The sequence below is a fragment of the Erythrolamprus reginae genome, chromosome 4 (assembly GCF_031021105.1).
Source record: "Erythrolamprus reginae isolate rEryReg1 chromosome 4, rEryReg1.hap1, whole genome shotgun sequence".
Classification (NCBI taxonomy): Eukaryota; Metazoa; Chordata; class Lepidosauria; order Squamata; family Dipsadidae; genus Erythrolamprus; species Erythrolamprus reginae.
The window spans coordinates 115761470-115787455 of NC_091953.1; the positions used below are offsets into that span (position 1 = coordinate 115761470).

Here is a 25986-nt window from a genome sequence, read left to right on the forward strand (position 1 = left end):
GGATAATGTTGTTTGAGAAGCATTTATTTGGCACAGGGAAACGTTTAATAAACATTATTTTATGTCATTTACAGTCACAAATTTCATAATTTCGTATTTTCATGTTAAAGAAATGCACGACTGGCGGCTTAAACCGCCGGCCGAAATTGCCCCCGGAGCAGGAGTTTGGCTTTTGGCAGCGCGCCAGGGTGGCGCGCCGCCTGCTGTTCACAGTGGGAGGTCCTAGATCACCCTATTTAAGGGCGATCCGAATAGGACCTCCTCCTTGGTTCTTTTGCTTCTGGAAACGAACACCCGCCCACCTTCCGCTATTAACAGTGTGTCCTAAGGAGGTCGCCTCGGGGCCGAATAGGAATTTTTTGCGCCCCCCCCCCCTTTAGACGCAGCCGTTTTTTCGCCTATTCCACACTGACAGTGCGGACTGGATTGGTTAGGGGGTGCGGTGCACTTAGAAGTCAGTATAGGCCTCCCTTTGGTCACTGGGGTTTGGCAGGTTAGGGGCGGAAATGGGCAATTAGAAGCGACTGCTCATGCTCCTTTGGACATCCTTTAAAGGGTGATGGACCGCCTCTCTCCAGGAACTAGAGGTTGGAAAAACGTCAGGGATTGGAGAGAGGATGTCCACGGGAATCACCAGATCCAATTTCCCACGGGGATTGCAGGGTGAACTCCTCCCACACGATGAAGGGGTGTGGCTTGGATCCAGGTGAAGGTAGCTACCTTCACCTGGTTCAGCAAGGAGTTTTTGCCGAATGTTGCCAAGGAATTTTCTGGTAGGAATTTCCGTCCTGTTAGTTTTGGCCTCTGCAGGTCCTTAGTTCATGTTTGAATTTAAATATTTAAATTATGTATTTAAATTTATTTAAATTTATGTTAATTTAATAAAATGGCCCTTATTTAATCCACAATATGTCTCAGCGTCTTTACTCCGCTTCCGGGGCAAATATATAGCCACATAATTTAATAATGTACAGTTTAACAACGGATTCATTTTAATAGACATCGCCTAAATATAAAGTGTGTTTACATCTGAAAATGCAACTTCAGCAAGCTCTGAATGTAATCTCATCCTAAACAGTCATAAAGAGCCAGAATTTGTTCCTATGTCTCTATGGAGATTAATTAACCAAAAATATATTATCAAATATTACATATGGAAAAAAAAATACTGAATCTAGGTAATAATCAGGTCTCATCGAAAGGAAAAGGAACAAGGCATGCTATAAAATGCTCCAAATAACCTGAAGTAACTTCCATTGCAATACTTTGAATGAAATGATTTACATTAATGTATAGCCTAAATTAGGATTGGATTCTGAAGACATAGTGGACAAAATAAAACAGCAAATTATGATTTGTACATAATTGCATCCAGAGACAATTATTTTATGTTGCTGTAAACAGATGGTTTTACTTGGAGCTTAAATTTCAGAAGGACCTATGCAAGGGGGGAGAAGTCAAACAATTCAATTAGCAGTTGAGTCATAACAACAACAAAAAACACAGTAATTTAAGGAGTGTTATTCATATTGCCACAATGTCATTTTTTTCCTACCCTCCTATATAATTTTAGCAGATTCTCAAAGAAGAGTGACAGTATTAAAAATATGTTCACCTCCTCTGAAAGAGAGAAATGTGGTTTTAATTTTGCATGCTGATGCCACATTATTTTTCTATTTCATCCAGAAGAGTATCAAAATATTTTGAAGACTGGTATACTGCACAATTCAAAAAGAGTGGAAATATTTACTGGCCCCTCACACCCTGGACATAAATTGTTTCAACTCCTACCCTCAAAACAATGCTATAGAGCACTGCACACCAAGACAACTAGACACAGGAACAGTATTTTTCTGAACACCATCACTCTGCTAAATGAATAATTCCCTCGCCACTGTCAAAACTATTCACCAAGGCTCCATTACTATTGCTAGTCTTCTCATATGTACCGATGACAAATGCCAATAAAGAATTCTGTCCTGTCCTACCCTATACTACCCTACCCTACCTTACTCTACTCTACTCTACTCTACATTTATATTTATGGAGTAAGATCTGCTTATGTTCAGCAATATTCCTAACTCCCATCCATTACATGGGCCAAGTAAATATACAGCCAGCTACTACAGATTAGGTCTTACTGTATCCTGGGCACAGGCTGATTCTCCTTTTAACTACCGCATTATAAGTTATGCATGAGATAAGCTGTCATGACTACTCCTCTTTGCAATGGAAGATTCATTGAGAACCTCTCTGCAGAAAGCACAGAGGACGTTATCTTTTCCCCTTGCTTTGAGTTTAAAAGAATACATTCCTGTGCACTAGTGATGAAATCTAAAAAAAAATCCCTACTAGTTCTATGGGAATAGCTTGGTAGACGTGGGTTGGGGGACATGAGACCAGGTGGGCAAGGCCAACTGGTAAAATGTGATGCATCTCACTTAGCAACCAAAATGTTACACTTAATTGTGGTCATAAGTTCTTTCTTTCTTTCTTTCTTTCTTTCTTTCATTCTTTCTTTCTTTCTTTCTTTCTTCTCCTTCCTTCCTTCCTTCCTTTTCCTTCCTTCCTTTCCTTTCTTTTTTATTGTCTCTATCGCTCTTTCTTTTCCCTCTCCCATTCCTTCCTCTTTTTTCCCCTTCTCTTTCTTTCTCTCTTTCTCTCAGTAGCAGGAGAAGGAAACATAGAAACATAGAAGACTGACGGCAGAAAAAGACCTCATGGTCCATCTAGTCTGCCCTTATACTATTTCCTGTATTTTATCTTACAATGGATATATGTTTATCCCAGGCATGTTTAAATTCAGTTACTGTGGATTTACCAACTATGTCTGCTGGAAGTTTGTTCCAAGCATCTATTACTCTTTCAGTTAAATTAATATTTTCTCACATTGCTTCTGATCTTTCCCCCAATTAACCTCAGATTGTGCCCCCTTATCCTTGTATTCACTTTCCTATTAAAAACACTTCCCTCCTGAACCTTATTTAACCCTTTAACATATTTAAATGTTTCGATCATGTCCCCCCTTTTCCTTCTGTCCTCCAGACTATACAGATTGAGTTCATTAAGTCTTTCCTGATACGTTTTATGCTTATGACCTTCCACCATTCTTGTAGCCCGGAAGAAAATGCTCCAGGGCTATTGGGGGCCTTGGTGATGGTGGGAGACAGTGGCGCTGCCTGGAGACCTGTTGTTGTTGCAGGCCTTGGTGGTCCAGTCCCTTTTGCCATTTCCGAGGAAGGGGAAGCAAGCTTTGTTCTTGGGAAGGTCCCCCTACTACCGCGGGGTTTCTCTGCTTCACCCCGGTGGATACATGGGCCACCATTAGGACCGCAAGAAGTTTGCCATGATTTGGGCAACTGTAGGTTTAAAAAAGATATGAATAAATTACCCCCCAAAATTGCTCCAGCGTTCCAAGCGTTCCGGCATGAGAAGCGCACTACGAGCCATGGAGAATGGAGTAGAGAATGTAGGCTGGGATTTGTGGGGGGAGGCAGGAGCAGCTAGATAGACTGAGACTTTGCAGGCTTAACTGGCAGGCAGATCAGGGGTGTAGCACTTCAGGAAGGCAAGCTGCAGAGCAGAGAATGGGTGGGGCAGGGTGAGCAAGAAGCAACCGGAGGACAAATTCTAGGGTGTGGTCAGCCATCCATCACTATTGGATCAGCAAACCAGGTCACATGTTCACTAATGGTTCTCACGAACCAATAGCATTTCCCCTCCACTGTGCACTTGTGGAAGATGTGGCGATAATTATAGTATTCCTGGAAACCAAGGATCTTTATTTCAACAAGGATAAAAATCTTTAAATTCTTCGTTTTATTGACAAGTCAAAAGCACAATTTGATTCATGCTTTTTAACATTTTTGTTCTTTCAATTTATTTTGTTTTGGAAGGGAGAAAAAGAAATGGGATGGGATACCTGGAATAAGGACATAAAGTAGATTCAGCACTGAGGACCACAATCTTATTGTAGATTGCAAAAAGTCTATAAAGCCTGCAGCAAGGAAGCCTGGGCGATATCTTATATAAACAGGGAATATATTCTGATATATTGATGGAAACGAGTTAGATGCACTGCGACAAAGAGGCTCACCAAGCTCCCATTACTTCCATAATTTCTTTGGCAAAATATAAATGTCATTGTTCAGCCAAACAGAGTTTATAACAGGGCAAAGAAGCATTAACTATCTAGTAAAATGGATCGACTTTCTTCCACGCACTGTTTCCAATAGTAGACAACTCTTCAGGGTCCAAGCAGCCTAGTCCTTCATATTACTGCAATTAATATCAGTTATCACAAATAAAAAATGACAGTTTCCAAGTAAGCTCTTGCCCTAACAGGACAACAATTGAGTATGATCTCCAGTTGCCTTGAATATACAATTAATATTCTTGCTGAGTATAGACCTTGCTAAGATAAAACCAAAAAAAGTATGTTATTTACCATCAGAAAAACTGGGGACCAAGATTCCTATGTCTGAATGACATTCAGACATAGGAATCTTGGTCCCCAGTTTTAAAAAAACACACAAAGATATATTTCCTGCACATATAACTGTATATAGTATATAATTATGGGTAGAAAATATATATATAGTCTAGCCATTTCTTTGAACGATTTTGCATCTGCATGGATCTTTTTTCAGATGGAAAGCATTAAATACTGTATTTTAATCTCCTAACTGCATGTCCCAGTTATTTCATTTATAAATAACTGCACACCTTGCTTCTAAGAATAAGCAGAACGGAGCCTGCTACTCACCATCAAATTTCTTGTGCCTCGATACAAATGTGGTGCGGACAAAATGGCTTGCCTTGTCCATCAGATTCTCAAATTCCAGTTTGCTTTGCTGGCTTAGTTTGTCTTCCATTTCTGACGTGCAACACGTGTATTCCTGAGGGCAGATTCTCAAATGTTCCCCTGCAAGGATAGGACATGAATGCAAAGCATAAGAAAGAGCGGACATGGATAGTGTCACATTCTGTCGTGTACTGATCTATTCCACAGGGTCCACAAGAGAATTTTATATTTAGAAACATAGAAACATAGAAACATAGAAGTCTGACGGCAGAAAAAGACCTCTTGGTCCATCTAGTCTGCCCTTATACTATTTTCTGTATTTTATCTTAGGATGGATATATGTTTATCCCAGGCATGTTTAAATTCAGTTACTGTGGATTTACCAACCACGTCTGCTGGAAGTTTGTTCCAAGGAACTACTACTCTTTCAGTAAAATAATATTTTCTCATGTTGCTTTTGATCTTTCCCCCAACTAACTTCAGATTGTGTCCCCTTGTTCTTGTGTTCACTTTCCTATTAAAAACACTTCCCTCCTGGACCTTATTTAACCCTTTAATATATTTAAATGTTTCAATCATGTCCCCCCTTTTCCTTCTGTCCTCCAGACTATACAGATTGAGTTCATTAAGTCTTTCCTGATACATTTTATGCTTAAGACCTTCCACCATTCTTGTAGCCCATCTTTGGACCCGTTCAATTTTGTCAATAACTTTTTGTAGGTGAGGTCTCCAGAACTGAACAGAGTATTCCAAATGTGGTCTCACCAGCACTCTATATAGCGGGATCATAATCTCCCTCTTCCTGCTTGTTATACCTCTATCTATGCAGCCAAGCATCCTACTTGCTTTCCCTACCGCCTCACTGCACTGTTCACCCATTTTGAGACTGTCAGAAATCACTACCCCTAAATCCTTTTCTTCTGAAGTATTTGCTAACACAGAACTGCCCATACAATACTCAGATTGAGGATTCCTTTTCCCCAAGTGCATTATTTTACATTTGGAAACATTTAAGATGTCACTATCAATACAGAGGCCCTGTTCCTAGGCCTTTCTTCTCTACACTTCTCTGGAAGTTAGACTTACTCACAGGACTATAGAATAGAGCAGTGATGGCAAATCTTGTTTGTTTTATTGCTCCCCCCACCCACCCATTTGCAAACCCCCGTGCTGCCTCCACGCATGCGCACAGGATTTTCTGAAGCTTGTTAGGTGGGGAAAAAACCCAAATGAGCAAACCGTAAGTTCAGGGAAACACACTTCCAGTTTGCCATTGTGCTGTTTTTTGCACTCCAGAGGGTTCAAGGAAGCTTCCTTAAGCTCTGGAGTGCAAAAAAGAGCACAACACGCAAAACAGAAGTTCAGAAAGTCTTCCCTGGACCCTCTGGAGTGCAAAAAAAACCAGCACAGTGGCAAACTGGGAGTGCATTTTTCCAAGCTTCTGGTTCGTCTGTTGGGTGATTTGTTTTTGCCTCTGGGGCTTCAGTGAAGCTTTCCTGAAGCATCCAGAGGGCAAAATGGCCTTTCCCAAGGATGAAAATTAACTGGCCAGCATGCGCATGCATGCTGGAGCTGAAACATGGCAAAGTCTTGTGCGCCCTCCAATATGGCTCGTGTGCCCTAAGTTCACCATCACAGGAATAGAGCTTCCCAGCTTATTGTAGCACAGTGTTTCTCTGGCTTGGGCCAGCTAATCTTTTAAGAAATTGTTATATAGTGATCCCTCATTTTTCGCGGGGGATGCGTTCCAAGACCACCCATGAAAAATGAATTTCCGTGAAGTAGAAGAAAGATATTTTTAATGTATTTAATGAGTATTTGGACTTTTAAAGCCCTCCCTTTGCATTAAACAGTCATTCTATAATGGAACTACATGTGATATCCTACCAGTTTCTTCAATAGAGTAGTACTGTAGACAAATGTTATGATTTCTTAATGGATTTAAAATTTTTAATGGATTTAATGGATTTAAGCCCCCTTTGAAAAGCCGTGAAGTAGCAAATCCGCGAAAGATGAACCGTGAAGTAGCGAGGGGTTACTGTATTATAAAAATCAAGACATGGATCAGGAAGCATTTCAGTTTGATTTTTTTCTTAAAAAGTGTGGAATTCTATCAGCATACCGAGCTTATGTTCTGACCCAGCTCCCCAAGCCCAACAAACCCTTTGAAGTTAACCCAAATATTCCTTTATTAGGAGCGCCGGCAGCCCTGGCTAAAAGTTTATCTCTCACTGCAGGCTAACAAGTCTGTCCATCCGGAAGATGAATAGTCACAGTAGCATGTTCTAAAACTCATTGCTATCAGTTCACATTCACACAATGTTTCTGTGCATGCGCAGAAATGTCCCAAGTGGGTGGGTGGAGTCTCCTACCGCAGCTGCTCCCAGTTTGCAGAACTGGACTGAACTGGGAGCAACCCACTGCTGGTCAGCCACATCTATTCATGCCTTTTATCCTCAGAGCTACAGTGGGGCTACCTTAGCAGTTGTGGCTCTTCCTCCCCAAGGATCGGCCCATGGATTTCCACTGCTCTGCTCTCCTCTGCCTTCTGTGTATCCACACATTAGGCACTGGACCCAGCTGTTCCTCCTCTTCCTCATTAGCCACCTGAAGACCTGGGGACTGTTGACTCTCCATCTGAGGGCTGTCAGATGGTCCAGGCTCTGCCTCTGTCTCTGTGCCATTCCCTCTTCCTCCTCAGAGCTCTAAGGTTGCCTTGATGTTAACCTTGACTCCCATGACTCCTCCTCATCTGATTTGGCTGCTAGAGGAACCAGCGGCCAACAGGCCACAACAGCTCCCTACTATGCACTTTATTAGCAACAGTTAGGCATTAAAAATTGATACGGATTTCAGCTGATTTCTTTTCAAATAATGCCAAATACAGTGGTACCTCTGCCTACAAACACCTCTACTTACTAACTTTTCTAGATAAGAACTGGATGTTCAAGATGTTTTTTGCCTCTTCTCAAGAACCATTTTCCACTTATAAATCCGAGCCTCCAAAACTGTAACCAGAAAAGGCAGGGAGAAGCCTCCGTGGGGCCTTGCTAGGAATCCCCTGGGAGGAAACAGGGCTGGAAAAGGCAGGGAGAAGCCTCTGTGGGGCCTCTCTAGGAATCTCCTGAGAGGAAACGGGACTGGAAAAGGTGGGGAGAAGCCTCCGTGGGGCCTCTCTAGGAATCTCCTGGGAGGAAACAGGGCCTCCACCCTCCCTGTGGTTTCCCCAATCGCACACATTATTTGCTTTTACATTGCTTCTTCTTACAAACTTTTCTACTTAAGAACCTGGTCACGGAACAAATTAAATTTGTAAGTAGACATACCACTTAATGCAAGAGGCATTTAAAATTTAAGATAAAAATGCAGCGAAAACAGTAATGCTGTTTGTATTTAATTCTCCAGGTTATCTCTTGATGTACCAGGTCTACATTTCTGCACAGCCCAGTTCATGTTAATGCAATCTGCAGGTGGAAGCCAATTATTTAACTTTTGAAATTAAAATGTTCAGTTATTACAAGAACGGTGACTTTCCAATCGAAGCTGTACTCTGGTTGTCAGAAATGTTTAGCTCAGACTTCCGAGAGCAAAATAAATAAAAATAAAAAAATCCCACCACCGTCTACAGACTTGTAACCGAGGGCTTGCCTCTTCAATAAGGACTGCTCTGATGTAAACTTCATTTTGGGTATAGTGAATGTTGATTAAAATCTCTGTGTGCTCTTAAGTGGCAAAGCTATAAGCTAAAGGCTTATACCAACCTGACAATTTAGTGCTGCACAGATGTGTTGGCAGTACATCTTTTGGAATTGCCAGCCAATGTTTAATCCCAAAATATCTGGGATGGGGGGAGATTGAGAAAGGTTAATTTAAAAAAAAAAACACCTCACAGACATCAATCTGTTCTAGTTGATCTATTTGGATATTTGAAAATCTCACAAATTAATTATGTTATGATATTTAAATTATTGATTGCAGCGCTATAGACAAGTATGTTTTAGTCCAAATCAAAAAGATTGCAAGTTTATCAACACTCACACAGCTTTTAGAATCAAAATGAAACTTTGTTGACTTTTTTTCTGACATGAAATATGTTGCTAGCAGGGAAAAGACTTCATCTGAAAATAGATGAAAAAGAGAAGAAAATAATGGAGGATGTGGGTTTGGCCGTTGTGGAAGAATATCTGTTCGCAGTTCATCAGGAATCTTGTGTGCTGGACTTTGTTACTTTTTCCCGCCTTTGAAACCAAAGCAGAGCAACGTGTGTATGTGTGTGTGTCTCACTTCGTTGGAAGAAGAAGGGGTGTGAAGTTTCTTCACAGCTGCTGGCTAAGTACTTAAGGGAAATTGTACAGACTACCCGGTTGTTTTGGGAAGAGTGCTCTTTGCAATCCAAAAAGAGTGCTTAGTTTATTTTGACTTTTGTGATAAAGAACATTGTTTTGAATTTTCAAACATGTGGGTGTCTGAAATTTGTACCCTTGAATTTTCGGGAGGCTCCTATCAGAGAGCCCAGCAGAACACAAATATATATCAATAAAAATTATCATAGCCTGTTTCCCATATCCATTTTTCTTTACGCATTAGGTATACATAGTTCCATATAGAAGGTGGCCAAGGCAATGAAGAATGATCTCAGCGGCTCCTCCATGCCCAATTCTGGATAAGAAAAATCTATGCTGGACTTCACTGGCCAATTATTGATAGTCTGTAACTGATGGGAATTTTCTTCAATCCGGTGGACCAGAGTGATAATAAGTTGATCAAAGCTATCAAGCAGGATGATACATGATAACAAAATAAACATTGTTAACACAACAACTGAGATTGTGGTTGCATTAACACACCATAGATTTATTTATTTATTTATTTATTTATTTATTTATTTATTTATTTATTTATTTATTTATTTATTTATTTATTTATTTATTTATTTATTTATTTATTTATTTATTTATTTATTTATTTATTTATTTATATGCCGTGCCTCTCCGCAGACTCGGGGCGGCTAACAACAGTAATAAAACAGTATATAATAATAATCCAATACTAAAGACAGTTAAAAACCCATTATTATAAAAACCAAACATACATACAGATATACCATGCATAAAATTGTAGAGGCCTAGGGGAAAGAGTACAGTATCTCAATTCCACCATGCCTGGCGGCAGAGGTGCATTTTAAGCAGCTTACGAAAGGCAAGGAGGGTGGGGGCAATTCTAATCTCTGCGGGGAGTTGGTTCCAGAGGGTCGGGGCCGCCACAGAGAAGGGTCTTCCCCTGGGTCCCGCCAAGTGGCATTGTTTAGTTGACGGGACCCGGAGAAGACCCACTCTGTGGGACCTAACTGGTCGCTGGGATTTGTGCAGCAGAAGGCGGTCCCTGAGATAATCTGGTCTGGTGCCATGAAGGGCTTTATAGGTCATAACCAACACTTTGAATTGTGACTGGAAACTGATTGGCAACCAATGCAGACTGCGAAGTGTTGGTGTAACATGGGCATATTTGGGAAAGCCCATGATTGCTCTCGCAGCTGCATTCTGCACGATCTGAAGTTTCTGAACACTTTTCAATTATTATTGTTATCATTATCATTATCATTATCATTTATTGGATTTGTATGCCGCCCCTCTCCGTAGACTCAGGGCGGCTAACATCAATGATAAAAACAGCATGTAACAATCCAATACTAAAACAACTAAAAACCCTTATTATAAAACCAAACATTCAAGCAAACATACCATGCATAAATTGTAACATTATCATACTTATTATTGTTTTATTTGGTAATCAAATAAACTTCTACAGGCAGCTCTTCATTAAACCATGGTTGCAAATGCCTCTCTATTTAGTTTCAAGATTTCTCTGCCATATTGTCATATTCCTCTAGAATTATGTATTATTACAGATCATCTTACATGAGCTATTAATGTTTAAACCACCATCCCTCTGTGAACGATTTTATTATTTATTATTTCCTTCCTTCTATTTGCCAAAGCAGCTCATTTTCTTTGTTGGACTTTCCAAAACCTTTTCCTCTAAAATGTTATTTAATGATTGATCTAGATATTTACAGAATTATTTCACAGACTGCAACTGTGCTCTCCAGAAATTCATGGCATTTTATTCCAGGAAACACTTTGCTCTCTACTGTTATTCCACTTACTGCAAAGAGTATATGCCAGAAGTGGCATTGAGTACAGTTGAATGGCTTTTCTTTCCCCAAAGGTTTCCCCATAGAGAAATCTGACTTCTTTAAGTTATGCTGTGAAAGCAGTATGCCAGACAAAAATGAGACGCTGCCCCTATTAAAACTTGATAAACTGTAGTGCTTCAGATTAAAAATGGTAGCTCTCTCCTCTTTCTCTTTGTGGCTCATATTGTATAAATCAAGCCCATCATCTGCTACAATTTCAGCCACTAGTGTTCAATCCCAGGATTTATTACTTTTCTAATCTTACACTTGCTTCATTTTGACGAATTTTTAGTACAAGGTTTGAAAAAAATCTATATACTGTACTGTATTTAGTGTCACAGAATTTACAAGCACTGTGACTTTATATTCAAATGCAGGTAATTGGACCACAACCTTCTCGCAAGGTCTCTAAAAGTTATAGACATATAATATTTTATCAACGAATAACTGTTGTATTGTGGAAATGAAGTAGGTAAGGGTAGAGGAGAAATCTGATATATGTTTCAATAAAAAGATTCTTAATTCACATATCCTAAGGCATCAAGCAAAAAGCAGATATTCTTTGGCCACTGTGCTTTTCAGCAATGAGACATCACATGTTTGTCAAAAATTCATACACGTTTGTCAAAAATGTATACTGTAAGGGAACCATGTGTCTAATGCAGGTACCTATGAATACTGTAAGTATTTTCTTAGGATATACTGTTTTTGCCAAGATTAGGAATGGATTAACCTTTCAAATATGATTTTACTTAGCATCTATTTTTCAACACAAATTTGGTTTGGTTTATCCTGGGTTATAACATCAGCTTACTTATTGCTTTTCTAAAAGTATAGGCTGGAAATGTTTTCTGGTTTTTTTTCAAATATTCCTGTATGTTGTGGTTAGCTCTGGCCCAGCTCCTGCCCCAAGGAATGTGGAGGTGGATGTGGCGGAGACATCCACATGCCGCAGGCCTGTTTTGCTCCCAGTGTAATCTGCCGACGAAGTCTCCTCTGACCAAGGAAGCGTGAGTGACAGGGAAGAGGGGAGTTTGGCAGACAGCCCAGGAGGAGATCAATCATCTGTATCATCCCTAGATTCTGAACAAGAATTAATGACACATCCACGCATGCGTAAAGTGATGCATAGGAGACAACAACTGAAGGATTATTACAAGAGAAAATGAGGCCACCTGTGGTTGGGTGGGGCTGCTGTAATTAGTGCTAAGTGCAGCCTGGTGTTTTAGCCTCATGGCAGTTTATCTGATTCATTGTTTCGTCAAGATCGTGGTTTTTGTGCTGTTCAAGATTGTGTGTGGACTCTCTGGACTTTAGAATTGGACTCAATTTCCCAGTTATTGGGTGAGCAATTGGATTGCATTTAACCTGTGCCTTGTGTGTACCAGAAAATCCCTTTGACATTTAAAAAGGGAGCTGTTTCTCTTTTTCTGTTTATAAAAAAACTTTTGGGTATTCCTTTTATCGTGTGGTGTGTGTCTTCCTGGACTAATTACCCCATAATTACGGGCAGTTGAAACACACCGGCAGAACCCCTGTATATTTAACTTTCCTAATAACTGCAGATTTATAATCAGTGATCAGGTATTAAGCCATAGAATTCATAAAAATTGTGGATATTCACAGATACATTCATAAAGTTCACATTGGGACTTAAATTAAAATGCAATTTAATATAAATTTACAAGTAAATAAGAGTGGAGTGGAGTAGAATGGAAATAGGAATAGGATTAAGAATAGGAATGGGAATGAGAATGGGAGTGGGAATAAGAATAGGAATAGGAATGAGTGGAGTAAAATGGAAAAGAACAGATAAGAAGTGAACAGCTTTATTTCGGTCTAGTGCAGGGGTAGGCAAAGTTGGCTCTTCTATGACATATGGACTTCAATTCCCAGAATCCCTGAGCTAGCACGATTGGCTCGGGAATTCTGGGAGTTGAAGTCCACAAATAAACATGTTTATTTTTATGTGAAAGGACACCGCAGCGGCACTGCAGGCAAAGGGCAGTCCTTTCACGTAAAAATAAACATGTTTATTTTTACGTGAAGACCTCCCTTTGAAGGAGCTGGGAAATCCCTCCCACAAAGAGATTCTGGGGGCGGAGGCTTGATGTCATCGGCAGGTTGCTAAGGACGCCAAGGTGATCACCATGGAATCCAGAAAGTGATCACCTTGGTGTCCTTAGCAACCTGCCGGTATACGTGATGTCAAAACTCCGCCCCCAGAATCTCGGTTCGGGTTCAGCCGAATTTTGCGTAAAGTTCGTCCAAACTTGCCGAACCCCAACACCGTTGGGTTCGCCCATCACTAGTTATATACATAGACACTTACAGCACTGAGAGAATTAACAGAGTGATGGCATGAGGGAAAAAACTTGTGAAATTAACTCCCTCCCCTACTGCTGCTACTTTTGGTGCTGACAGTCTGTGGAGACAGAATGTTTGGGGATCACTAAATGAATAAATATAATGTTATTAGCTAAGTAAATTTATAAGTATTTTATACATTTATTATACATGCATTTATTAAATATAAATTATATAAATATAAATATATGGATGTTAATACCCTGTTTCCCCCAAATAAGACATCCCCTGATAATAAGCCCAATTGGGCTTTTGAGTGCATGGCAATGGGGTCTTTTAAATATTTTTAAACAGTAATTTAGATTTGTTGTACATTGTTTTTTTCACTTTGTTGTGAGCTGCCCCGAGTCTGCGGAGAGGGGCGGCATACAAATCTAAATGATAAATAAATAAATAAATAAAATAAATAAATAAGGCCAAGTGTTTTTTTCAGAGTTCAAAAAAAAATAAATAAGACTGGGTCTTATTTTGGGAGAAACACATATTACCCTTTAGTTTTATTTATATTAATAAAATTATATGTAATATAAATAAAATTATGTTTAATTTTAATGTAAAATACCTTAAAATGTAAACCAAATATATTTGTTAGGGTTTGCTAGCCCAAATGTTTTAGACCTGTAAACAGTCAGAAACAGGATGAAACATTGGAGAATTAAGATCTTGGGGCATGTGAAGTTGTGAGCAATGATAAATCAATCTCATCCTTTCCCTTTGCTGGAGCAAGGGCAAAAACAGCTCTGTGAATTCTTCAGGCTAGACATCAAACAGAGTCAAAGACCTAAATGATTGATAGTACCCCAAGTCTTCTCTGACAGGTGTCCCTGATGTTTAAATCTTAATACTATACAGGTTGAACTCCTACCAATATATATCTCAGGTTACAAGTTCAAGAACCACAATGAGCTGAAGTCACCACACCAAGCCTAAAGAAACACTTGACTTATGAGTAAACTGCATTGAAATTAATGGGACTACTCCTGAGTAGATTGCCCTAAGTACTGGCAAAATATCAGCTTTTTAGTTTTTTATTTATTTATTTATTTATTCTTTGTCCAATATACAATACATATGAGAGAGAATATACATTAGGAATATATATATAAAGATAGGAAGTAAAAAGAAGGGAAGTGGATAGGAAGAGAATATATATAGAGGAGAGAATATATAAGATAAAAGAGGTAAGAAAAGAGAATTGGACAGGGGACGATAGGCACATCAGTGCACTTATATACGCCCCTTACTGGCCTCTGAGGAATCGGGAGAGGTCAATCGTGGAGAGTTTAATGGAGAAGTGTAGGGGATTGGGGGTTGACACTATTGAGTCCGGTAATGAGTTCCACGCTTCGACAACTCGATTGTTAAAGTCGTATTTTTTGCAGTCAAGTTTGGAGCGATTGATATTAAGTTTGAATCTGTTGTGTGCTCTTGTGTTGTTGCTGTTGAAGCTGAAGTAGTCGTTGACCGGAAGGACGTTGCAGCGTATGATCTTGTGGGCAATACTTAGATCGTGTTTTAGACGCCGTAGTTCTAGGCTTTCAAGGCCCAAGATGGTTAGTCTATTTTCGTAGGGTATTCTGTTTCGAGTGGAGGAGTGGAGGGCTCTTCTGGTGAAGTATCTTTGGACGTTTTCGAGAGTGTTGATGTCTGAGTTGCGGTGTGGGTTCCAGGCAGATGAGCTGTATTCGAGAATGGGTCTGGCATAGGTTTTGTAGGCTCTTGTGAGTAGTGTGAGAGTAGGCTCTTGTGAGTAGTGTGAGTAGTGTGAGTAGTTCTCCCTTACTAAAGTTCAGGCTACAGACATTAATGATAATGACATCCTAAATTGATGTAAATTTTTATCACAGAAACTTACTTAATTTTCACATGATGGGTTGACAAAAATATTACAACTGAATATCTTTAATGATATGCTCAAGTTTGAAACTAACCAGTAATTTAATAATTAATGCTATTTCATCTGAATGTGTTAAGCTTGTGTAAGAACTTTGAAAAGAACAATATGATCATTTCTGATTTTCTTTAATTTAATCCAAGTGTGGATAATACCAAAAACACTGGCCTAGATAGTGATTCCCAGGGCTAATTCTAAAATCTATATTGTCTCTAGATGGGAACAAAGAGTTGGCATCATAAAATCGTATCAGGCTAAGAAATAAATTTGGAGATCATCGGGGGTGTGGGAACGTACTACTAAGGCAAACCGAATAGATGTGCACCCAGTTTCCCCTTAAGGGGAATCTATACTTCCCAACACACTCGGTTCCACTGCTGAACACTTTTACAGTTAGCAAAATGTTCCTGAACTCTAATGAAAATCTACTTCTTTGCAATTTAAACCCATTGTTTTTTGTTCTGCCTTCCTGAACAATTCTGCCCGCTCCAACAATTCCTGATAGTTTTTTGTTCCTTCCAGGTCCCTTATCTAATAAATGCCAACACAGAATCTATGATGTGAATATTATTACTGCTTGCCAGAGTTTCTCATTCTTTTATATTCTAACTTCAAATTTATGAGCATATTACCATCTGTGCTGCAGGTGACTTACAACTGTCTTGGCATGGCTCTCTGAGTGTACAATGTGCAAGTACATAAGCCTATATGAGCACTACTGAAAAAAAGAGAGAAAGAGTCTATATGAGTTAGTCTGAGTTGGCAAGCATTTGATCCAACTTTATAGTTCTAAATGAGACCTGAATATTGTGTTTTTCAGTCCAGTGGTAATGTGTAAAACACAGCAGTGGGTTGCTCCTGGTTTGGACCAGTTCATAGAACTGGTAGCACTAGAGGTGGGGGGCTCCACCCACCTGCCCAGGATTCTTCTGTGTGTGCATTTGCATGTGCGCGAACCCGTAGCAAAATTATTTACAACCCACCACTGGTACAACAGGAAGGTACTGCTTGATCATGAAAGATTAGGCCAAAAGGACATTCTTGAACAATCAAACATTAAAGCCCTTCAAGGCATCGGACCAGAATATCTCTGGGACCGCCTTCTGCCGCACGAATCCCAGCGACCGATTAAGTCCCACAGAGTTGGCCTTCTCCGGGTCCCGTCGACTAAACAATGTCGTCTGGCGGGTCCCAGGGGAAGAGCCTTCTCTGTGGCGGCCCCAACTCTCTGGAACCAGCTCCCTCCAGAGATTAGAACTGCCCCCACCCTCCTTGCCTTTCGTAAACTCCTTAAAACCCACCTCTGCCATCAGGCATGGGGGATTGAGGCACACACACCCGGGCCTATACAATTTATGTATGGTATGTTTTTGTGTATGTCTGTTTTAATAATGGGTTTTTTAAAAGTTTTTTAAATTTATTAGATTTGTTTTGAATTGTTTCATTGTATGCTGTGAGCCGCCCCGAGTCTAAGGAGAGGGGCGGCATTCAAATCAAATAATCAAATCAAATCAAATCATAAATCCTCCTAGATTTTAGATAAAAAAGATATGAAGAACAGTTGCAGGAATTGGGTATGGCCAGTTTAGAGAAAAGAAAGACTAGGAATGACATGCTAGCAGCATTCCAATATTTGACGGGCTGCCACAAAGAATAGGGGATCAACTTACATTGCAAAGCACCAGAAGGTAAGACAAGAAACAATAGATGGCAACTAATCAACAAGAGAGAGAAACTTCCTAACAGTGAGAACAATGAAGCCATGGAACAGCTTTCCTCCAGACATTGTTGGTGCTTCATCACTGGAGCTTTTTAATGAAAAAAAAATGGACAGCCAACTATTTGAAATCATATAGGGCAGTGATGGCGAACCTATGGCACGGGTCTGCCCTAGCTCAGCTCCAATGTGCATATGAGTGCTGGCCAGCTGTTTTTTGGCTCGCACAGAGGCTCAAGGAGAGCATTTTTGGCTTCCAGAGAGCCCCCGGGGGGATGGGGAAGGGTGTTTTACCCTCCCCCGGCTCCAGGGAAGCCTTTGGAGCCGGGGGAGGGCAAAACACGAGTCTACTGGGCCCACCAGAAGTTGGGAAACAGGCCATTTCCAGCCTCCAAGGGGCCTCCAGGGGAAGGGGGGAGCTGTTTTCACCCTCCCCAAGCATTGAATTATGGGTGTGGGCACTGGCTCATTCACCATAGCGTGTGCCCACGTTGTTTCAGCATCTAAGGAAAAAAAGGTTCACCATCACTGATATAGGATCTTCTGCTTGAACAGAGGGTTAGACTAGAATATCTCCAAGGTCCCTTCCAGCTCTGTTCTGATTGATTCAGCATGGATTTCTGAACAGTTGCAGGACTTCCCTTCTCTGTGTATGAACACAAAAGCTGTCCCTTTCCACCACCACCACCACAATCCTCAGTCCCCCAATGCAATGTTTCCATTCATGACTTTAGTATAGCAGGAAATGTTAAGCATATGAAGTGGCAGCTGTTTTTCCAACATTAGCTCATCAAACTGACAAATTGTCATTCATGATGAGCTGCAAGGTGGCACATTGTTCCCAGAGACATATCGCTGTAGTATATTACAGCCTGTTTAAAGTTGCTGTCTATGTTTTTGTAATGCCTGTCATAAAATAAGAACAAGAACCATGCATGCAAAGGCCTGCCTTTCCTGTTGTGTCTTTCAGAATGGCTGGTTCCATGACTGGCTTTTCTTTCTTTCTTTCTTTCTTTCTTTCTTTCTTTCTTTCTTTCTTTCTTTCTCCTTTCTTTCTCTCTCTCTCTCCCTCCCTCTCTCTTTCTTTTTCTTTCTCTCTCTCTCTTTCTTTTTCTTTCTTTCTTTCTCTCTCTCTCTTTCTTTTTCTTTCTTTCTTTCTCTCTCTCTCCTTCCTTTCTTTCTTTCTTTGTTCCTTCCTTCCTCCCTCCCTCCTTTCTTTCTCTCCCTCCCTCTGTCTTTCTTTTTCTTTCTTTCTCTCTCTCTCCTTTCTTTCTTTCTTTCTTTCTTTCTTTCTTTCTTTCTTTCTTTCTTTCTTTCTTTCTTTCTTTCTTGTATTTGTATGCCACCCCTCTCCAAGGACTCAGGGAGGCTCACAACATATCAAAACAATAAACAATATACATATCTAAAAATACAATTAATATAGTTAAAAAACTTTAAAAACTCTAATAACATTTAAAATCATTCATTCCCGTTCACAAAGCAAGACATACTACACTCAATGGCCAGGAAGCTAGGGTCTAATGGCCGCAAGCCTGGCAGCACAGATAGGTCTTTAAACTTTTACAGAAGGCGAGGAGGGTGGGGGCACTGCAAATCTCTGGGGGGAGCTGATTCCAGAGGGCTGCCCCCCCACAGAGAATGCTCTTCCCCTGTGGCCCACCGAGCGACATGGTCTAGTTGACGGGACCTGGAGAAGGCCGACTCTGTGGGACCTGACCAGTCGCTGGGACTCATGCGGCAGAAGGCGGTCCCAGAGGTAATTTGGTCCAATGCCATGTCTGGTCCAATGCCATGTAACCAACACTTTGAATTACGCCCAGAAACCAATTGGCAGCCAATGCAGTCCGCAGAATGCTGGAGAAATAGGGTCCCGTCAACTAAACAATGTTGGTTGGCGGGCCCCAGGGGAAGAGCCTTCTCTGTGGCGGCACCGGCTCTCTGGAACCAACTCCCCCCGGAGATTACAACTGCCCCTACTCTTCCTGCCTTCCGTAAACTCCTTAAGACCCACCTTTGCCGTCAGGCATGGGGAAATTAAACATTTCCCCCTGGGCATGTTTAATTTATACATGGTATGCTTGTGTGTGTGTCTGTTAGTATATGGGGTTTTTTAAATCTTTAAATATTTTAATTAATTGCATTATTATGATTTGTTTCACTTGTTGTGAGCCGCCCCGAGTCTTATAAATAAATAAATAAATAAAAATGCCTTGGAAGGCCCATAACAGCTCACGTGGCTGCATTCTATGAATTAACTACTAGTCATTAGTCTGTGAGTTAGGCATGTGACCAAAACCACAAAAAATGTGCTTGAGTATTTTTATAATTTCTATATTTCTATGCCTTATCTGTTGTGTGCCAGCTTCCTCTTCTTTAACTAAGTGAAAGCAAAGAAATGAATGAATATCTGCCTTACACTGTGTTTGGGATTCTTCTACCTTTAGGGCACAGATGTTTCATGCATGCCCCTCCATGCGATTCTACTTCTGTGCATGCACAGAAGGAAATTTCAAGCCGAAACATAGCTGAGAAGACATCCAAACCAGGAAAAAAGAGCCGATTTTACTTCCACGCATGCACAGGACATATCAAGCCAAAAAAAAAAGGATGACAGTGCTCACGGACCGGGAAAGACTGCACTGGAGCAGTCCCGCCTAAATTACATCATCAGCGGACTGCTACCAGAGCGCCCGTATCGGACCGCACAGGTAGAAACTCACCCCTGTGTTAGGAAAGACCCATATTTATTCAACTGAATAAATGTGTTTGGCTTATCAAGACAAATCTGGACACTGTCTTTTATTCTTTAATGGGTGACACCTGAAACCCTGTAGAACAGCAACTTATGCATTTTTGAACCTTAAGTCCTCAGTGGTAAGGGATATGAAGATATCCCACCTATGTTTTCAAAAACATCATTCAGGAGTTTTCAACTCAGCAATTTTAAGTAATTCAAGCAGTCTTCCAGGGGGGAAAAATGTGTATCCTTAGACATAGATCATATGGGGCTCCTATGGGTACAGTCAGGTAGAAAAAAATGACCCCCCCCCTTTTTTTTCCCCCTTCTGGGCTCTGGATATGTTTTTCCTATCACAGTAAATAAGGTTGAATGTCTATAATTTTCGAAGAGCTGTTTTTGCGTGTATATGTTACATAGTAGATAATGTATATTTTTGTGTGTCTGTGTGTAATATGTATGTACACATATGGCATACATACATAGAATTAAATAGTATATTTTGGATGTTAGTAAGGGAAATTGTATCTCTTTGAGGTGAGGAGAGGCCAGGTACCCTGACCCTAACCCAAACCCTTGACGTGAGTGATGCTAAGTTGGTCACCTTTAAGGCAGTCACATGACCTTTAAGCCACCCCCTGGTCATATGATCATCAAGCCACTCCCACCTGCTCACATGGCCAGCAAGCCACACCCACAAAATAAGCCATGCCCACAGTGTGGTAGTAAAGTTTTTTTTCAGCCCTTCACTGGATCATAACCTTAGCAAAGATTAAAGAATAGAATTATAGATTGCGGGAATGTTGGAAACATTGAAAGCAAAAAACAAAACAAAAAAACAACTACCACCTGCTGAATATTAAGAAGACAGAAAACTTTGATTTAGCATTCTGTCCAATATTCAAGTGAGGAAAATGGAAATGTCACTTCACTGGGCTAAAGATAGTTCCCAATGAACAGTCCACCTTGACTCCCCTTCTGCTTTCCCCAATTATCTTCTTTATAGCATATAACAATGTGGCAGGTTGCCTTGCTAAAACCGCTTCTGGCATTTAAATTCCAGAGGTCAACTTCTCTACTTAAACTCAGACCCAGACATGTGAAGATTTAAATTCATTCTGTAACAGTTTTGGAACAACCAGATCCACACACAGTGTACGGAATAGAAACTACGGATGCTAACAGGTAAGTAAATCCATAATGTTCATCTTCCTCCTTCTCCCTCCCCCCCAGCCTTGTCCCCACTCCATTCCTTGAATCCCTTCAATCACATCCCCTTTATTGATGTTTGTCCTAACCAGGAGGAAAAGGGGGGAAAAACCCACTTTCTTCAGACACCTTTAGTGTTCCCTTAGGGGCTTGAGGTCAATTAAAAAATGAATGCCTTCCAAAACAGATTGATAATTAGTTAACGGTCTCTTCATTACGAGTCCCACGGGAGACATTAATTTACAAGAAGTCTGACCCAGTTGTCCTTGGGAAACCATCAAACTTGCAGAAATGAATGTCACAGCAAAACTGTTCATTTGAGTACAGCACAGGCACAGTAAAGCTGTTATGCCTGCTAATCCTCTTGCAGACCATCATGCGTCTTCTGGTTATTACTTTATTCAAGCATATCTAGATAAACTTTTTTTTTTAAAAAAAAGATACAGTTGGAGATTCTGAATATACAATGAATCAGGTCATTAATTTATGGATTGGTGGATAGCCGAGTGGATTCGAACAACCATATCCAATGAATATTCTTAATGGCAATGGCTCTGTATCAACATGAGAGAAAGGTACTGTATACCAGGGGTCCCCAATCCCTAAGCCGTGGCTCTTTTACCTTCTGAGCATGTGTGAAATATTCTGTGCATGTGCAGAGGATAAGAAAACCCAAATGGCGGCATCCACTAGAAGAGCCCTCCACTCCTCCACTCAAAACAGTATACCCTATGTAACTAGACTTACAATCCTAGGTTTAGAAAGCTTAGAACTACGTCACCTTAAACACTTCATAAGCACAGCCCATAAAAATCATCTGCTACAATGTCCTTCCTGTCAACGACTACTTCAGCTTCAACCACAACAACAATCGAGCACACAACAGATCCAAATTTAAAGTAAACCACTCAAAACTCAACCACAGGAAATACGACTTTAGTAACTGAATAGTTGATGCATGGAACTCACTACCAGACTCTGTAGTATCATCACCTAACTCCCAAAACTTTACCCTTAGACTATCTACTGTTGACCTCTCCCGATTCCTAAGAGGTCAGTAAGGGGTGTGCATAAGTGCACCAGAGTGCCTTCCATCCCCTACCCTAATGTTTCTCTTTTTCTCTATTACCAGTATCATCTGGGCATGTGGGCAGAGCATCACGCTTCCTTTGCGACAACTGACAGGCATGAGCAAACCACAAGTATTTTACCCCTGCCTAGAGTGGAGAAAACAAACAGCAAGATAATGCTCATGAACAAAGGGTGCCCTGATGGAGCAGTGGTTAAATGCAGTATTGCAGGTCAACTCTGCCCATGGCTGGAGTTTGATCCCGACAGGGCTCAAGATTGACTCAACTGTCCATCCTTTTGAGATTGGTAAAATGATGTCCCAGGTGGTTGTGGGCAACATGTAAATAATGGTGACATTATAAACCACACAGAAAGTTCTATTGCTATAATCAAGAGCCTTTATTAAGGAATGCTAAAATGTAAGTGTTGACCTTATTGTGCTCACTGATCAGCAGTCAACAATTCTTTGTAGGGGACATATTTTTTGGGGGGTAAAAGGAGCCAGACTCTTGTGAAAAATATTCCAGGTACCAGACACACAATATAAATTTACATATGGAAATGTAATGCAAACATGTATTCTACAATATTTTGTCTTTTTTTGGACAGGAAATCTTTGGATAAGAGCAGGGCAGAAATGCAAAAAATAAGCTAACATCTTGAAGAAATTCATGGAATGAAAACATTTCTCTTTTTCCTCTTACATCCAGCAACTATTATATGTTATACTACATCTTTATTTCTTACATCTAACCATATTTCATCTTTTTAAAACCTATCCTTGTCAGCTTGTCAACTGCAGATGTTTTTCTAAGAGAATGCCAAGTAATGTACTGTATTTAATTGTATTTAACTGTAACAAACAAGAATAAACAGTGAATTTTTGCCAACTGCAAAAAAGCCAAAGGTTGGAGTGGAAAAAGTGGAAAATATACTGCCCTCTCACTTGCTCTTCTTCAGCAAACGGACATGCAAGATGCAACATTGCAAACGGTAATCCATTTGAGCGTATTGCAATTTATTCAGAAAATGCCAACCGTCATGCAGAGGAAGAAATTTGTAATTACAGGGTTTCTCTTTCAGCAGTCTATGAAATTGTCTTATTTCCTTCTGGTGTCTTATTGCTATCAGATTATTTAATACAGTAACAGATCAAAGTTGTATTACAGGGAGATCAAATAACCAGTAGCACTCATATTTAAATATGATTTCTTAAGACATGTACATTTTTTATTTCATTGGGTTCTGTTAACATAATCTCTTTTTTCCTTACCGAAGCCTCCCAGGTTTATATTAATGATATTAAGGAAGAAGAAGACAGAATACATAAAAGTAATGGCAATAGTTCAAGCCAATATTTCTGGCTAAAAGGAAGGTATATATTAGGCCAGTAACAATTACTTCATTTGTAATATTAATATCTGAATATTAAAAATAAATTACAATAACACATTAAATAATAATCTGCATGATTGTAAAGGTGATTTTAGTTTAAATCCAATGCTAATGCTACCTTGTTATTATTATTTTTAAATGATCTCTCTATTACTTGAAAGTTATTATATATTCCCCTCAATTCACTGGGGTTTTTTCTGAGTATTGTGGGAGTTTACTCTGTATTAAACTCTGTATTTTGTATTTGTTGTGGTTAGCTCTGGCCCAGCTCCTGCCCCAAGGACTGTGGATGTGGGGGAGACATCCACATGCTGCAGGCCTGTTTTGCCCCCCCCCCCCCGGTGGAATCTGATGATGAAGGCTCCTCTGACCAGGAGGTTAAGTATCACAGAACTGATAAGGGACTTTTACAAATTACCAGTTTGTTTGGAGACCAGTGCTCTTTGCTATACCAAAAGAGGGCTTGGTTTAAGTGAATTTTCATTATAAAGAACATTGTTTTGAATTTTCAAACGTATGTGTGTCTGAAATTTTTACCTGTGAATTTTTGGGAGGATTCTACAAGAGAGCCCGACAGAACAGTATTCATTTTATTATGTAAGCCGCCCTGAGTCCCCTGGAGAATAGCAGCCTAGAAATCCAACTAACTAACTAAATAAATAAAATACTGATGCATCCTTTCTATTTCTCCTTGAAGACATTCTTTGGATCAGGGGTCTCCAACCTTGGTGACTTTAACACTTGTGGACATCAACTCCCAGAATTTCTCAGCCAGTTTTACTTACAGCTTTGCTGGCTGAGGAACTCTGGGAGTTGAAGTCCACAAGTCTTAAAGTCACCAAGGTTGGAGACCCGTGGTCGAGGCACATCATACTAGTTTTCACTAGTAATGCCATGGTATATTTTACATTGTATTGTCTTGTTGTTCTTTGACTAAAAAAAAAGAGAAAATGTTTTGCTCAAGGCTACATAATCCCTAATAATAGGAACCACCATGAAAACCTAGTGGAGATGGAGACTGGAATGTTTAAGAGAATACCTGGCCAGTGCTTCACTCCCCGGCCCGTTTTGCTGCAGGGCCAGGGAGACACGGCCCTCGGCGTAGCCAGCATTTTGAAGGCCGAGATCTCGCGAGATTTCGTGAGATCTCGGCCATTCTCGGCAGGCTTCTGCCTAGCCGATGACATCGTCCAGGGCAGAGCCTGCCAGCCCTATAAAAGGGCTGGACAGGCTTCAGGGCCTCCTTTTCGCCCTGGACGACAAAGCGAACACCCACCCGCCCTCCCTATCTTTCAGTGTGCCATTGTGAGTCGCCCTTAGGGGGCCGAATAGGAATTTTTGGCGGTCTCAGATATTTCCTGCAACCTTTTTTTCACCTATTCCACACTGCGGTGACGGATACGCGGTTAGGGGGTGCTTTGCTCCCCTGTTTAGGCTAATTGGCTTACCTTTGGTCATTTGGGTAGGCAGGTTAGGGGCGGAAAACTGGGTGGTGTTTAGCAACTGCGTATTCTCTGTTGGGCATCTTTGGGGATGATTGACAGGTTCTCTCCAAAGGCTCATGGTGGAAATGACCTGAGCAATTGGGGGGAACCTGTCTTTGGGTCCTGCCCATTTTCTTCCCCTTGTAGGGGTTAGACGGCGGGACCTCCCACATGCAGGTGCATGGCAGTGATTCAGGTGAGGGCGTGGCCCCTCACCTGGATCAGCATGGAGCTACGGCCACAAGTTGCCCCGGAAGTTTTTCTGACGTTATTTTCCACCCCGGAAGCAATTGTTTGACCCTGCAGGTCCTTGTTTAGGGTTATAGTTAATTTATGCTAATTTATTTGAATAAATTATGCAAATTTAATTAATAAAATGACCCATTTTAAATCCAGCTCTTTGTGTCCGTGTCGTTACTCCGCCTCTGCTGCAATAAAATTTGGTCATATTGCAATTGCTTCATCTATTTTCTTTGAAAGGAAATCTTAATACAAACTAAAAGATTCCTGCTTGTGCTATGGAAATATTCCCTAATGTCCAACTATGTTTGCATCTACATGACCCCTTAAAGTTACCAATCAATTGATCCCATGTTGAAATACTTGAAGAAATGGAATTCAATTGTTGAATAAAAATTGCCTCTTGAATTGTTGAATAAAAAAAGCCTCTTTTCTTAAAATTTCATGTACACCATGGCATTACTAGTGAAAACTAGTATGCTTCATTAACATTCTGTCAAGGCTCATTAGAAATTGGATTAGTCACTATATAATTTCAATTTTGCCATTTTAACCTAGACCATCAATTCAGATCATTTTTCATGACTGGGCAAAGAAAATCTATCCTCAAAGAGTTTGGTTTCATTTCTCCACCCCCACCTCCATCCCCAATTACATAAATCAGAATATTTTTTTCTTATTTGTTTTTCTTGTACTTCACTTTTTCCAAGAAAACTCCTTTTTCGATCTGGAGGTTGAAATGTGTTAGTTTAAGAAAGGATTTTTCCTTTGCTCCATTTGTAAGAGCACATTTTGACAGTCCAATTCTGAGACAAGATATTTTGTGCTTTTGAAAATAAGTTCTAAAATATCTTTCTATTTATTTTTAT

The 25986-nt window shown here is 40.3% G+C and overlaps 1 protein-coding gene across 1 annotated transcript in view; it reads right to left on the bottom strand.

The window, feature by feature from the left end:
- Positions 1 to 25986, bottom strand: part of GPC6 (glypican 6) — a 992840-nt gene that overhangs the window by 709254 nt on the left and 257600 nt on the right. The window contains exon 2 of the mRNA XM_070751300.1: positions 4766 to 4924. Within this exon, the coding sequence (XP_070607401.1) occupies positions 4766 to 4924 (159 nt within the window). The remainder of the gene's footprint in view (positions 1 to 4765; positions 4925 to 25986) is intronic.